We start from the raw sequence: 14079 nt of genomic DNA on the forward strand, positions 1-14079 counted from the left end.
TGCTGGAGCCCAGGTATGAGAGAGGTATTAAATTCTATTCTCCTAGACTGTACTGTGTTATGTAGCCAGTAATGACTGCCACCATTTTCTCTCCTACTTCGTAAGGATTTAAACAAAAATAATAGGGGGTGATGGCAGCTTTGGGGCTCCCCAGTCCTTGTCACAGTTATAGTATTGGGTTCTCCCAGGAAGACCAAGGGATAACACACTGTTAAGAGGTTTGCATATTACCCCCCAAATGGCCTGAATATCAACCTGTAAATATATATTTACCAGTCAGCAAAACTTTCATTCGCATTTTCTACTTACAAGAGTCTAAAGGGGGGAATTCCCTGGCAGCCCAGTGGTTAGGACTCCACACTTTCACTGCAGAGGGCCCGGTTTCAATCTCTGGTCAGGGAACTGAGATCCCATAAGCCACACGGCAAAGCCAAAACAAAACAAAAAAAGGCTAAAGAGATTATAAATTTGATATCAGGCTATGATTGGTAGAATGTTGCTTTAGGCCATGTTTTTCCAATTGCAAAAAATATTTTCTTAATATGGAGTCGCTAATTTTTTTTAGACCTCAACTGTGGTGGGAGGAGTCCATTCTGAGGTAATTTAATCAAAATTAAATGCACTCATAGGAAGATATGAGTAAAATATAGTATACAATGTCCATACAATATGTATTACTAATAAAAACATTTATGTAGTGCTTTTTCATATAAAATGAGAGATTATACACTATAAAATACCTTTTGCTATTTTATTGCAGTTTTAAAAATATTCTGCAGTTCTCTGCATTTAACACAGAAGTTTAATATTTAATGGCTTCATACACGCAGAAACTGAAGCCAGGTTACTTTTGTACAACAGTGGAAACTAGGATTCCCTGTGCTTTTGTTAAATTAAAAGCATTCGTAATTACTTCTCAGAAGAGTTAGTCATTAATTAAGGTTTATGAAGTGCTTAGGGAGTGTCATAAGGAAATATACCAAGTCTCACAAGCCCTGTAACATGGAAACCTAGATTTGAAGAAATTAGTAGAATTGCCAACTTAGCATGAATCTTGATAGTTTTAAGTAGTCAATTCTGACCAATGCAGAAAGTAAAAGGAAAGAGAATCAAATTCATCAGTTAAATGAAAATGCAGCCGACCCAGGCCAGGTGGATATGTGTACAAGCTGAGTGAAATAGAACCCTCCAGTTGTTGCCAGGAGCTATTGATGTGATGACGAAAAACATTGCCACTACCACCAGTACATTTAAGCCTTATCCATTTAAAAAAATTTTCTGGGAAGGGAGCTTAATGAGAGTTTTCTTCTGTTTATATTTTCATTGAGTGGTTCTAGATGTTTTGTTTTGATCAGAGAAGTCTCTCAGAAAGTTCCCCAAATGAATATTTAATGCTACTGGAAATAGGCGTGGACAACAGGCCTTTGAAAGAAAAGAGCGTTTAAATACTTTTTTCTCCTAGTTATAAAGTAATACTTTCTCACCATAGAAAATCTGTAAAATACAGAAAATTAATTTTTTTTTATAAGTGACTTTTAATCATACCACCAAGAGATGGCTACTGTTAAGTTTTTTCCTCATCAGCTAATGCTCCATGGTGGTATGATCTGTGTTGATTTTAGTTCATCACTGTAACCCTACTACCTAGCACAGTGCCTGGAACAGTTGGCACCTAATTAATATTTATTCAATGAGTGAACATATTAATATTTCCTTCTAGTATTTTTATGCATACGTTAGCTTGTCTGTTAATAATATGGGGTCCATACTGTACTTTTTCACTTTTCGTTATCTCCTGAGGCTTTTCTCATGATAGCCAATATCTTTCCATCTAAAGTATGATTTTGCATAATGCATAATGTTGCATCCAATTTCATACTTCATTTAACCATTTTCCTATGCAAATGAAATCATATAGTATGTACTATTTTTTGTCTTGTTTCTTTTGTTCACCATAATGTTTTTGAGATTCATCCATACTGTTGCATGCATCAGTCATTATTTCCTTTTTATTAGCTGAGTAGTATTCTACTGTTTGGGTAATTATTGCTGTTGGGTAAAATACCCAAGAGTAGAATTACTGAATCACAGAGTAGGTGTATATTTAACTTTACAAGAAACTTCCCAAGTAGTTGTAGCATTTTCCTCTCCCACCAGCGATGTAGGAGAGTTGCCCCCATCCTTGCCAACACTTCCGTGTTGAGTCATTTTCTAAAATTAATTAATTAATTATTTTTGGCTGCGTTGGGTCTTCGTTGCTGCGCACGGGCTTTCTCTAGTTGCGGCGAGTGGGGGCTACTCTTCATTGCGTCTGCGCGGTTTTCTCATTGCGGTGGCTTCTCTTGTTGCGGAGCACAGGCTCTAGGTGGGTGGGCTTCAGTAGTTGTGGCACGTGGGCTCAGTAGTTGTAGCACACGGGCTTAGTTGCTCCGCGGCATGTGGGATCTTCCCGGACCACAGCTCGAAACCGTGTCCCCTGCATTCTTAACCACTGCGCCATCAGGGAAGCCCGAGAGTCTTTAATTTTAGCTCTTCTACTAGGCCAGTAAAGTGGTATCTCAGTATGGTTTATTTTGCATTTCCCTGGTGACTAACAATGTTGAGAATCTTTTCATTGGCCATACATATATCTTCTTTGATTGATACTGCCAAATCCCTTTCCAGAGAGATTGTGCTAATTTATAATTCTACCAAGAGTGTCACCTTTTAAAAATGTTTTCCATTTTGCTATGTGAAAAATACCATCTTGTTTTAATTCTCATATTTTATTACTTATGAAGTTTGGTGTTAAGGAGTGGCTCCAATTTGAGACCCAGGGACTTCCCTGGCGGTGCAGTGGTTAAGACTGTGCTTCCACTGCAGGGGGCATAGCTTCGATCCCTGGTTGGGGAACTAAGATCCTGCATGCTGCCCAGTGTGGCCAAAAGAAGAAAGATATATCTGAGATCCAGATCGTTGGTTACTTCTTCCACAACTATTATTGGATAATCCATCTCTTCACATTGGTTTGCAATGTTTTCCTAAACTCTTTGTTTTTAGCCATCCTGTTTATTTTCTTCCAGATGACTTTTAGCCTCTACTACGCTGCAGGGACCAATTTATTTCTGACCACTAGAAATTTGCTCTGTTTGATAGATGTGTGGAGCTCTGATTACTTCCTAAGTGAAGAACTTCCTCAGGATATCTGAACAATTCTCTTGGGTGGAAGCCTGAAGTCAAGACCCAAGAAAACAGAACCAAAATCTATTCAGCTCCTTCAGGTGCTCCTGCCTTGCTGGGATTGCTATGAATGGCCTTAGGTCAAAACTGCAGGGCATAATTCAGGGTCTGACTCCAGTGTGTATCCCCAGATCTCCTCCCAATACATAAATCTATATTAAAGGAGATTTGGTTTAACTCCTATAATCTTTTACCTGGAAGCTGTACAAAAGAACTTTCTGCGGTGATGGAAGTGTCCTATTCTACCACATCCAATTAGTTAGCCACTAGCCACAGGTAGCTATCGAGCACTTATGTGGCTAGTGCACTTAAAGAAACGAATATTTATATTTTATTTAATTTAAATGTACAGGGCCAACTATGACTACTCATTGGCCGCCACAGTGACTGTTAAGACCGGTTTGCCTGTAATTTGCATATACTTCCTTGGATCTCAGTTTCAATATTTCACTATCATGGCTAAAATCAAAATACTTTTGACTTTACCAGGCACTATACTCGATGAAGGAAGACAGTTTCTATTCTAGGCTTACAATTTAAGGAGAGAAAAGGTCAGTTTTTAACCTGGAGAGGAGCCAGATTGCTGACTCTACGGAGACTTGCCCGTCGTGTTCCACAGTAAGGATGACCGGGGGAGGCAGGTACTGTGTCACTGCGTCAAAGGGGAAGAAGGGATTGCTTCTAGCTGTGTAGGTGACACGCAGAACTTATGAAAAGGTCAGTTCCTTGCACAGAGGAGGTCTGGCCCAGGGGCTCCATGGAGCCGGCTGCCGTCCCCTTTCTGACAAGTGCAAAGGCAGAGAGGAGGCCACGGCGCCTAGCGGAGGGTCTTATCCACCCACTCGGAAACCGCCCCTCCCCGCGCACTACTGCATTAGAACTAGGATGGACGCGATCGTCCTTCTTACTATACTAACCGCCCTCGACAAATGTGACAACTTAAACCAGGGGCTTAAATGGGTTTTCTGACTGGGGGGAGGGTAAACTGCGGGAAGGAGCCTGATCAAATTGATAACGACTCCTAGACAGACTGGGGGGGAGACCCCGAGGAAAGGGAGGGAGGTCACCCGTGGGGAAGGTCTGGGAGGACAAGGGCTCCCTGCAAGGTGGCCCCAAGCGGACAGGAGGTGCACTGCTCCGCCGAGAGGCTGCTGGGTCGCTCGGGCCGGGTCACAAGATGGCCGCTGCTCCACTGGGGCTTTTGGTGCAGGACCGAGGGGCCGCTGTTAGGTGCTCCAGGCCCGGGCGGCGCAGGCAGCCGAGAAGGAGTCAGCTGCAGGAGGGGCAGGCAGAAAAGGGAAAACTACTGTCGGAAGCTAAAGCGGAAGGAAGCGTGCGTGCGCGGAGGGCGGCCGCGCGGGCCGAGAGCCTCCGCGCGAAGGGTAAAGCCGGGGTCGCCGACTGCCCGGGAGTAGGAGGTCAGGCGGCCGAGCCGGCTGAGGCAGCGGGGCCGCGCGCTGGGCCTCGGCGCGGCGGCGGCGGCGGCGGCGCGCGGGCCGCCGGGAAGTTAGGAGGGCGTCGAGCGGGAACGCGCGCGCGCGCACGCGGGGCCGGGCCGCGCGCAGCCGCGGCCGCTGGGGTTGCCTCCCTCAACTGCGGTCGCGGGCGGTCGCGACTCCGCGCCTCAGGAGGGAGCGGCCGGTGGGCCTGCATCCTGTCCGTGGGGGTCGAGGCCGGGCTGCCGCGGCCGCCTCCTTCTGGTGCCTGGGCCGCCCTGAGGAGCCGGGCCGGGGCACGGCTGACTGACCGGCCCCGAGGAGCCGAGACCGCTGGAGGCGAAGGCGGAGGCGCACGTCTGGCGGTCTCCTGGACCGGGAGGAGGCCGAGGGGACCATGTCCGGGAGGAACCTCCACCTCTCCACCACCGAACGCGTCATCAAAGGTGCCAAGCGGGCCGGGCCTTCCAGTCGACCAGCGGGAAACGGCCCTCGGCCAGGCGAAGGCTCGGGGCCGGAGGGAGGGAGCCGAGGACAGGAGGCGGGAGGGCGGCGGGGTCCCTGGCGGCGCCCATCCCGGAGGAGGACCTGGAGGGGGTGTGGGAGACGGGAGGCCGGGATCCCCACCGGGGCTCCCCCGCGGGGGCGCCGGGCGTTTTCTGTTGCACCTGGACCAGTAGCTAGCTGGAGGTTGCTTATTTATCTCCCGTAGTGTCGGATTTCCAGGCAGGGTGGCGATTTCTTCTCCCACCACCCTCAAAGAGTCTGGATCCACATATTTTTAAAAAGAAATGATTCCTCTTTTCTAGGCTCTTACCTGGGGGAAGCCATCTAGGGTGATGTGGGTAGGGAGTCGAGTAGACCCTTCCAAGTCAGATCTTTCTGCCGCTCCTCTTCTGTAGGATCAGATCTTTCTTGCCTCTTCCCCACCCTTTTTTTAAGGATGGATACCACGTACCTTTTAGCCCACTTTCTTCAGATCATCACAATTCACGGCTGTTAGTAAAAGAAACAATATAGTGAAATAAATGCAAATAAATTCATATTGTGATATTTGAAAGGGATCTCCAGATCTCTTGACACGATTTTTGGTGTTTTATTTTCCTTTTGGCCATAGAGACTTGGAGAATGATGTTCTCTGTTTCTGTTGTCCAAAATAAACTAAAGTGTTCCTTACTAATACATACAGGGTTTTATATTGTAGTCGTTTCTGCCCTTAAACTAAGAATAGTGGTTTAAACATAACCACTAATTTATGTGCCTCTTTTGTTCAGACATAAGACAAGTACAACTCTTCTTTCTGAGTTTTAATACTCGGTTTGAAAGCACTATTTTGTAAGAAGGAAATATACCGAGACCAGGTGTGTTAGTGACCTCTGAATAAAGGGGTTAGCTGTAAGTGGGGAAAACTATTAAAATACTTTTATTTTTTCATTCTGGTAATTAGAAGGAGAAAGGAAACCAGGATTGGTGACAAGAAAACTTTTTTTTTAAGTGGAGAAAAATTATTGAATGTTCAATGAAGGGAGAGAATTTTAGTGTATAACTTAGGTGGTTTTTTTTCCCCCTTAAAAATTAAGCATCATAAATGTTGATTGTCTGCAGTATGTAATTTTAGTGTGTAATGTAGTTTTCCCCCCCAAAAAAGTCATCATCATCAGTGTTGATCATAAATGTTAATTATCTACACTATATAATATTTACTAAATGTAATGAGGTTTTTGAGATTCATCTACTCAGCATTTGTGTGGTATCATTAGGGATTTAAGAGAATTGTTCATAGAACTGACAGCCCCTTAACTGCTAAATTCTTTTGACCATTTTAATGTCAGTCTTTATAGTATATAACCCATGAAGAGTATATAACCCTCTCTTAAGATTCAGAATCTACTAAACATAATCTTTTTTGATAAATCAAGGTCATCATTATGTACATTAATTTCTGTCCTATGCAGTTAATATGGCCGGTGCATTCTGCTGTATAAGGGTGTTGGCAGTTTCCTCCTGTGCTAAAATGACTTCTCACTGCTATACCAGTTTAGTGCTTTTGTCCGTTCTTAGTTTATCTGCTGCAGTACTGCTCTCTATCTGTCAAAATATGCCCTTCTAATCTGCCACTTCTAAGCTGAAGTAGGCAGGGAAACCAGATAAACCAGAATAGTGTGTGAAGTCAGAATAAATAGGATCTGAGTGAAGCTTAGTGGTAGTCCTCAGACCTTCATGAATCTCAAATTCTGATCGCCATTGTAGTATGTAATTTCTACCATAACGTGCTGTAAGATATCAAGGAAATTTTTAAATGACCCTTTCAGACCCTTAAATATAGAAGTAAAGTAAAACAAAATGTAGCTAAAATGCAGGTGCTGGCTTATTGCTAGGCATGCCCACAGTTAAGTGAATACCCTCATAGTCTTTATGATTCAAATTTGTTTTTTGGTGAAATTTTATAAATTACTGCATGTTATTATAAGATTACCCTTAAAAAAATGAAACATAAATGATTTCAAGCCCTTAGAATGTGTGGATTTGTCTCGTATATAAAATCTTTAGTATAAGAACTTGAACACAGCAATTTTGGCTTCCTGGTGACTTACGTTGCTTTTTTTCTGGGTTTTCCTGAGTTTGAAATATTGAGGTTTATTCTAAGAAAGTAAGGTGTCACTGTATATATAGCTAAGGTCCGGTTGTACTGTACTGGGTTCTAAATCCTGATCTAATATTATCTTTTCTGGCCAGAGTTGTTTGCATTTATTCACAGCTGGAAATCTTTTTCAGAGGTGAGACCACACCCCAGTTATTCTTGGTTTTGTCATTTCCTGTTAACTTTAAATTCTGCTTAATTGTTTTGCTTGAGCAAATCTTGGAGAAGCGTGGGTGGGTGGGAGTGATTTGTATTTTGTGTCTTTTAAATAGCAACCTTCCTAAAAGGAAGGACTAGACTGGAGGTTTTACTCCTACTTCTCGGGCTTACTTGTGACCTTGCCTTTCTTTTTTAACCTTGCCTTTTTACTTAAACTCTCTCTTTTTTTGCTTCAATAATCTCATCTGCAAAATAGGGTTAATAATACCTTCTTTGTCAAGCATCTCAGCCACGCAAATGACATAACGGATGTGAAAAGCTTAAGACAAGGTAGTATTATGAAACATGATAGTAGTGTGAGAATAGATCAGCTACTTCATAAGTGGATAATAGAGAAATCATTAATATTCAAAAAATATCAGAATCGGAAAGCATATGAAATTATAAGTTAGGAAACTGTTCCCAGTCAGGAAAATACTTCTTCTACAATATAAAGGATATCTGGGTGGAATCCCATGGATAACAGCGTACAAGCCAATAATACAGTCTGTCTAGTACTTCCCTGGCAGCTGGTTTCTCCTCTAGCAGTTGAAGGTATTTATTTTGTGTTTAAAAATATAAACATTCTTATGATTTCACTCATTCATTAAATGTTTATGGAGAGCCATCTGTAATGTACTCCCAATTGGTGCTCATTTGCTTCTTCTTTGTTTTAAAAATTAAAATTTGTGTGAGCCTCTAGAACAGTCCATATACACTGGGGGCAACACTACTCGTATCTGGAGCAGAAAACGAGAAACCCAAATAACTGCATTTTGAAAATCTTTCAGCTTGGTTATTTTTCTGGTTTCCAAGTTTCTTTTCTTATTTGAAGGAATTTTTTTTCTTTGACAGTGATTTTTATAAAAAGTTTATTCCTGTAGGCTGAATCTTTTCAGAAGCAACAAGGAAATTTCACTAGGCATTACATAACAAATATAGAGAATCCATTGTCTGAGTTTGCTCTTTGGTGGCCGAATGGGTTTTAACAGAAGTCAGACTTCTTTTTTTTTTAATCATTGAATTGTGCACTTTATTTATTTATTTATTTTTACTATTTAAAAATCTTTATTCAAATCAGATCTATGCTTATTATTTACATTATCTTTCATTTAGGATTAAAATATAATATCCATCTGTAGTTTAAATCATACTTTTAGCCCTTTACATAATATGAAGTTAAAGTTGTTATAGTTTAAAACTGAATAGAATTGGGGACATTAGATTTTTAAATGAAAATGAAAAATTATGATACATTAGAACATACATGTACACATACTACTAGACAAAGAGTGGTAGAACAAGATAAAATATAGTAATTTTCTATTTTTTCCTGTGGCTATTTTCTATATATTATAAGTCACATACTTTTAATAAGTATTTACATAAAACTTTCAATTAATAAATCAAATGCCAAATGAAGGATTACAAGAAAAAAATTTTCCTGAACTTTTCACTTACTTAAACTGCATGTTTTCCTAGGTTAGAAATTATCCATGTTTAGAATATCTTAAAGTATAGATACATTTGATCCCCATATGTTAAACACTGTACAACTGGAAGTTCTCAAAAAAGAGGTAAAGAAAAAGAAAGAAATGGTACTCTCAATTTAGCTTCCCAAGAGTTAGAAGGATGCCCACAGTCTGTGCTTAGTTGTCTATATATGAAACAACAGTGTTCACACCCCTCTTACTCTTTGTTTATATCCTTGACTTTTTTATGATTTATATTACCTTTCTGTTTTCTTTCAAGGATGGAAACATCTGACTGCGATCTATCTTCTTTATTAAAATATAAATATTTTCTAGAATATGGACAGATAAGTTTTAATGACAAACAGCAAAATACAGCAACCAATATTCAATAGGTATTCTGCCACTTAGTGGAGTTTTTCAAGAAAGCAGTTCAGTACACCTTCTCAACTTACAAATGTATGTGCACTTTATTTTTATTTATTTTTCAAACAAATTTATTTATTTATTTTTGGCTGTGTTGGGTCTTTGTTGCTGTGCGTGGGCTTTCTCTAGTTGTGGTGAGTGGGGGCTACTCTTTGTTGCAGTGCGCGGGCATCTCATTGCGGTGGCTTCTCTTGTTGCGGAGCACGGGCTCTAGGCACGCGGGCTCAGTAGTTGTGGCTCGCGGGCTCTAGAGCGCAGGCTTGGTAGTTGTGGCGCACGGGCTTAGTCGCTCTGCGGCATGTGGGAACTTCCCGGACCAGGGCTCGAACCGGTGTTCCCTGCACTGGCAGGGGGATTCTTAACCACTGCACCACTAGGGAAGCTCCAGACTTCTTTTCAGGAGGATGCTGATAGAGTTCTCCCATTCTCTTGGAATTCAAGTGTACAATGTACTGCCATTTGTAGCACACATTGAAGGCTGCTGGTTCTTTGATATCCTGGCACTGGGAATACTGTGGCTATAGCTTTCTTTAAAAATTTTAGGAAGAGTAGTATGGACAGAAATGGCTATTTCCACAAGTATATCCTGAACCCCATTTCAGTCCCTGGTACCTGTACCTCATTTATTTCCCCTCTGTCCCCCTTATGAGAATGGATTTACCAAGGATTAAAATTTTTTTTCTTTTAAATGTAAGCTTAACCCTGCTAATTATAAAATTTGAAAGGCAAAAGGGAAGAAAACAAAGGCTTCATATTCTTTCCTTCCAGAAACTACTACTCTTAATACTTTTCATTACTATACTTTCATTAATACTTTTCAATACAGTTGACCCTTGAACAATACAGGTTTGAACTGTGGGCCCACTTATACGTGGATATTTTTTCAATAGTAAATACTACAGTGCTACATGATCCGAGGATGGTTGAATCTAAGGATGTGGAACCACGGATAGGGAGGAACTTTGGGTATGGGGGAACCACCCGTGTATATACAGAGGGCTGATTGTAGGATGTACTTGGATTTTCTATTGTGTGGAAGGTTAGCACCTCTAACCACCTCTTATTCAAGGGTCAACTGTATTTCCATCTACTGGTATATTTTTAATTAAAAGGAAAATGGATGACATATATTAAACCTTTTATTATGCAAATATCTCATATTATTTTAACATAAATATTGTAATTTTACCTAAATTCTTTCATAGTGGTTTCAATCAGCATGAAAATGATTTGAAAGTGCTTGTATTCTTTTTTTTTTTTCTTTTTTTCGGTACGCGGGCCACTCACTGTTGCGGCCTCTCCCGTTGCGGAGCACAGTCTCCGGCCGCGCAGGCTCAGCGGCCATGGCTCACGGGCCCAGCCACTCCGCGGCATGTGGGATCTTCCCGGACCGGGGCACGAACCCGTGTCCCCTGCATTGGCAGGCGGACTCTCAACCACTGCGCCACCAGGGAAGCCCTGTATTAATATTTTGGTCCTTTATATTTTCGGTCATTTGATACAATGCCAACCCAGAAGAAACATTTTCAAGTATAAATATTCGATGTGAGCAAGTCATATAGCACACATCTGTTGAATTTGTCAACATTATTTAAGTTATACTTAGTTTACCATTGTAATTAACAACTGCCAAACTATAATATTTATTTTTTAATTTTTTTTGGTGTATACATTTTTTTTACATCTTTATTGGAGTATAATTGCTTTACAATGGTGTGTTAGTTTCTGCTTTATAAGAAAGTGAATCAGCTATACATGTACATATATCCCTGTATCTCTTCCCTCTTGCATCTCCCTCCCTCCCACCCTCCCTATCCCACCCCTCTAGGTGGTCACAAAGCACCGAGCTGATCTTCCTGTGCTATGCGGCTGCTTCCCACTAGCTATCTATTTTACATTTGGTAGTGTATATATGTCCATGCCACTCTCTCACTTTGTCCCACCTTACCCTTCCCTCTCCCCGTGTCCTCAAGTCCATTCTCTAGTAGGTCTAAGTCTTTATTCCCGTCCTGCCCCTGGGTTCTTCATGACCTTTTTTTTTTTTTTTTTTTTTTTAGATTCCATATATATGTGTTAGCATACAGTATTTGTTTTTCTCTTTCTGACTTACTTCACTCTGTATGACAGACTCTAGGTCCATCCACCTCACTACAAATAACTCAATTTTGTTTCTTTTTATGGCTAAGTAATATTCCATTGTATATATGTGCCACATCTTCTTTATCCATTCATCTGTCGATGGACACTTAGGTTGCTTCCATGTCCTGGCTATTGTAAATAGAGCTGCAGTGAACATTGTGGTGCATGACTCTTTTTGAATTATGGTTTTCACAGGGTATATGCCCAGCAGTGGGATTGCTGGGTCGTATGGTAGTTCTGTTTGCAGTTTTTTTAAGGAACCTCCATACTGTTCTCCATAGTGGCTGTATCAATTTACATTCCCACCAACAGTGCAAGAGGGTTCCCTTTTCTCCACACCCTCTCCAACATTTATTGTTTCTAGATTTTTGATGATGGCCATTCTGACTGGTGTGAGATGATATCTCATTGTACAAACTATAATATTTAAACACTGGAAATTGATGCTCTTTGAGATTCACACCTCTGAGTGAAAGTCTCAAACCTCAGAAAGGACATCTTAATTTAAACACTTAATTATTTCCAAGCAGGAATAAGATGTTCTTTTTTACCCGTATGATAATGGTTGTGATTGAAGCCTTATGTATATCAGACATTTGGTAATAACGCTTTCTTAAGTAAAGTAACATTATCACATTTTACTGTAAAATTTTTAAAAAAAGCTATCGGATTATTGGAGAGACAAGTGCTAAGGACTCATTACTTAAAGTGAATTAAAGAATTAGTTAACACGGGACTATATTCAATATCCTGTGATAAACTATAATGGAAAAGAATATGAAAAAGAATATATATATGTATAACTGAGTCACTTCGCTGTACAGCAGAATTTAAACACAACATTGTAAATCAACTGTACTTCAATACAATTTTTTAAAAAAAGAATTAATTAAAACACTTTTCCTAAGCAGTATTTGATAATAGAGTATTTTTCCATTAAAGTGACATTTTGAGGAAAAGCTAATTTTTAGACATATGTCTATGAGAGACAGAATTATTCAGCTAATTCTCATATTTGTGGTCATTTCAGAGCTTTGCTGCTACTAATGGCAATAAAGAGGTGTCTTTTAATCTTTTCATCCTTTGGTGCAATCATTAATAGAATATAACACTCTGTTTTAAAGTTTTCATGTTAAATTTTAGCTTCATTTGAAATTGCAAAACTGAGGTCTAAAAATTTCAACCTAACCTAAGTGATGTCTGACTTAGTTATCTTTATAGTCTACCTAATTATTCAGATGTATGCAGAGAGAACTTTTAGTTTCCTATATTCAGTTTTATTTTGTTGGCGAACTAGATTTTTATCATGAAATCTTTTAGTTTCTTGAGTCTTTGTCTATTATTAGAAGAGGGTATAACTTGGTAATTAGGCTCTCTAGACTGGGTGACAGAAAAATATGCTATATTAGCTGGCCAAGGGAATGTGTATCTTTGATGATCATTATTAGATTTATTGAATACTAAGAATTCATGATGTTTTTGTGCAGTGTCTAGACAATATCAGCCCAAGAGAGTGAAATTCTGAATGAAGTAAACACTAGGAGATAATTTAAGAATTCATTCAAGAATTGCCAATGTAATCCTTGCTAAAAATGTTTAACCTGTATCTAGTTATAGTAAATGATCAGACAAATCCAGGTTATGGGACTTTCTACAAGACAAATGGTCTGAACTCTTCAAAAGTGTCAAAATGATAACGGTAAACATCAATTTTAATGGTAGAATTCTGTGGCTGTCCAGTAGATCTTATTACAATGGCAACAGTGTTCTCCACACTGTCCAATAGAGTAGGCACTAGTCAAATGTGGCTATTGATCAGTTGAAATGTGGCTAATGGTATTGCAGAGCTACATTTTAAATTTTATTTAAAAAAATGTCAAAGTGATGAAAAATTAAAAAGGCAAGAGGACTATTCTAGATGAGAGAAGATGAAAGAGAAATGACAGTCAAGTACAGTGCCAAGCCTGGATTGGGAAAATGAAAAAAGTCATAGAGGACATTTTGGGGACAACTGGGGAAGTTTGAATATGGAGTATATATTAGATATAGTATATCAATGGGAAATGTCTTGGGTGTGTGATATGGTATTGTGGTTATAAAGGAGAATGTTCTCATTCTTAGGTAATACCTGACGAAGTATTTAGGTTGAAATGTCATGATGTCTGCAATTTGTTTTCAAATGGTTCAGGAAAAAAAAATGTACTTGTTAAGAGAGAAAGCACAAGTGGCAAAATGTTTACCATGGTGAATATGGGTAAAGAGCAAATGGATATTCATTTTACTATTCTTTCACTTTTTGATAGGATTTCAGTTTTTCAAAATATGAAGTTGAGAGAAAAAAGAGTACAGTTAAGAAATGCCTCACATAACTAGACTCAGGAAAGGCACTATCATATTTGAGGATTCAGTTTTGGCTTAGTGAAGGCAAGCTAAAGAGAAGAACATGAGTTTTAAAGTATATTATAGCTGGGGTTCCCTGGTGGCGCAGTGGTTGGGAGTCCGCCTGCCGATGCAGGGGACATGGGTTCGTGCCCCGGTCCGGGAAGAT

At 40.1% G+C, this 14079-nt stretch overlaps 1 protein-coding gene across 2 annotated transcripts in view; it reads left to right on the top strand.

Annotated features, from left to right (window-relative positions):
* Positions 1–4769: 4769 nt before the first annotated feature.
* The window catches only part of PPP3CC (protein phosphatase 3 catalytic subunit gamma), an 89542-nt gene continuing 80232 nt past the window's right edge, over positions 4770–14079 (top strand). Inside the window, exon 1 of one of the 2 annotated variants that reach the window (XM_081236245.1) lies at positions 4770–5101. In XM_081236245.1, the coding sequence (XP_081092371.1) occupies positions 5053–5101 (49 nt within the window). In that variant the 5' untranslated portion in view covers positions 4770–5052. The remainder of the gene's footprint in view (positions 5102–14079) is intronic. The other variant, XM_081236246.1, reaches the window with a different exon arrangement.

This window comes from Mesoplodon bidens (assembly GCF_964165515.1).
Source record: "Mesoplodon bidens genome assembly, chromosome: 6".
Classification (NCBI taxonomy): Eukaryota; Metazoa; Chordata; class Mammalia; order Artiodactyla; family Ziphiidae; genus Mesoplodon; species Mesoplodon bidens.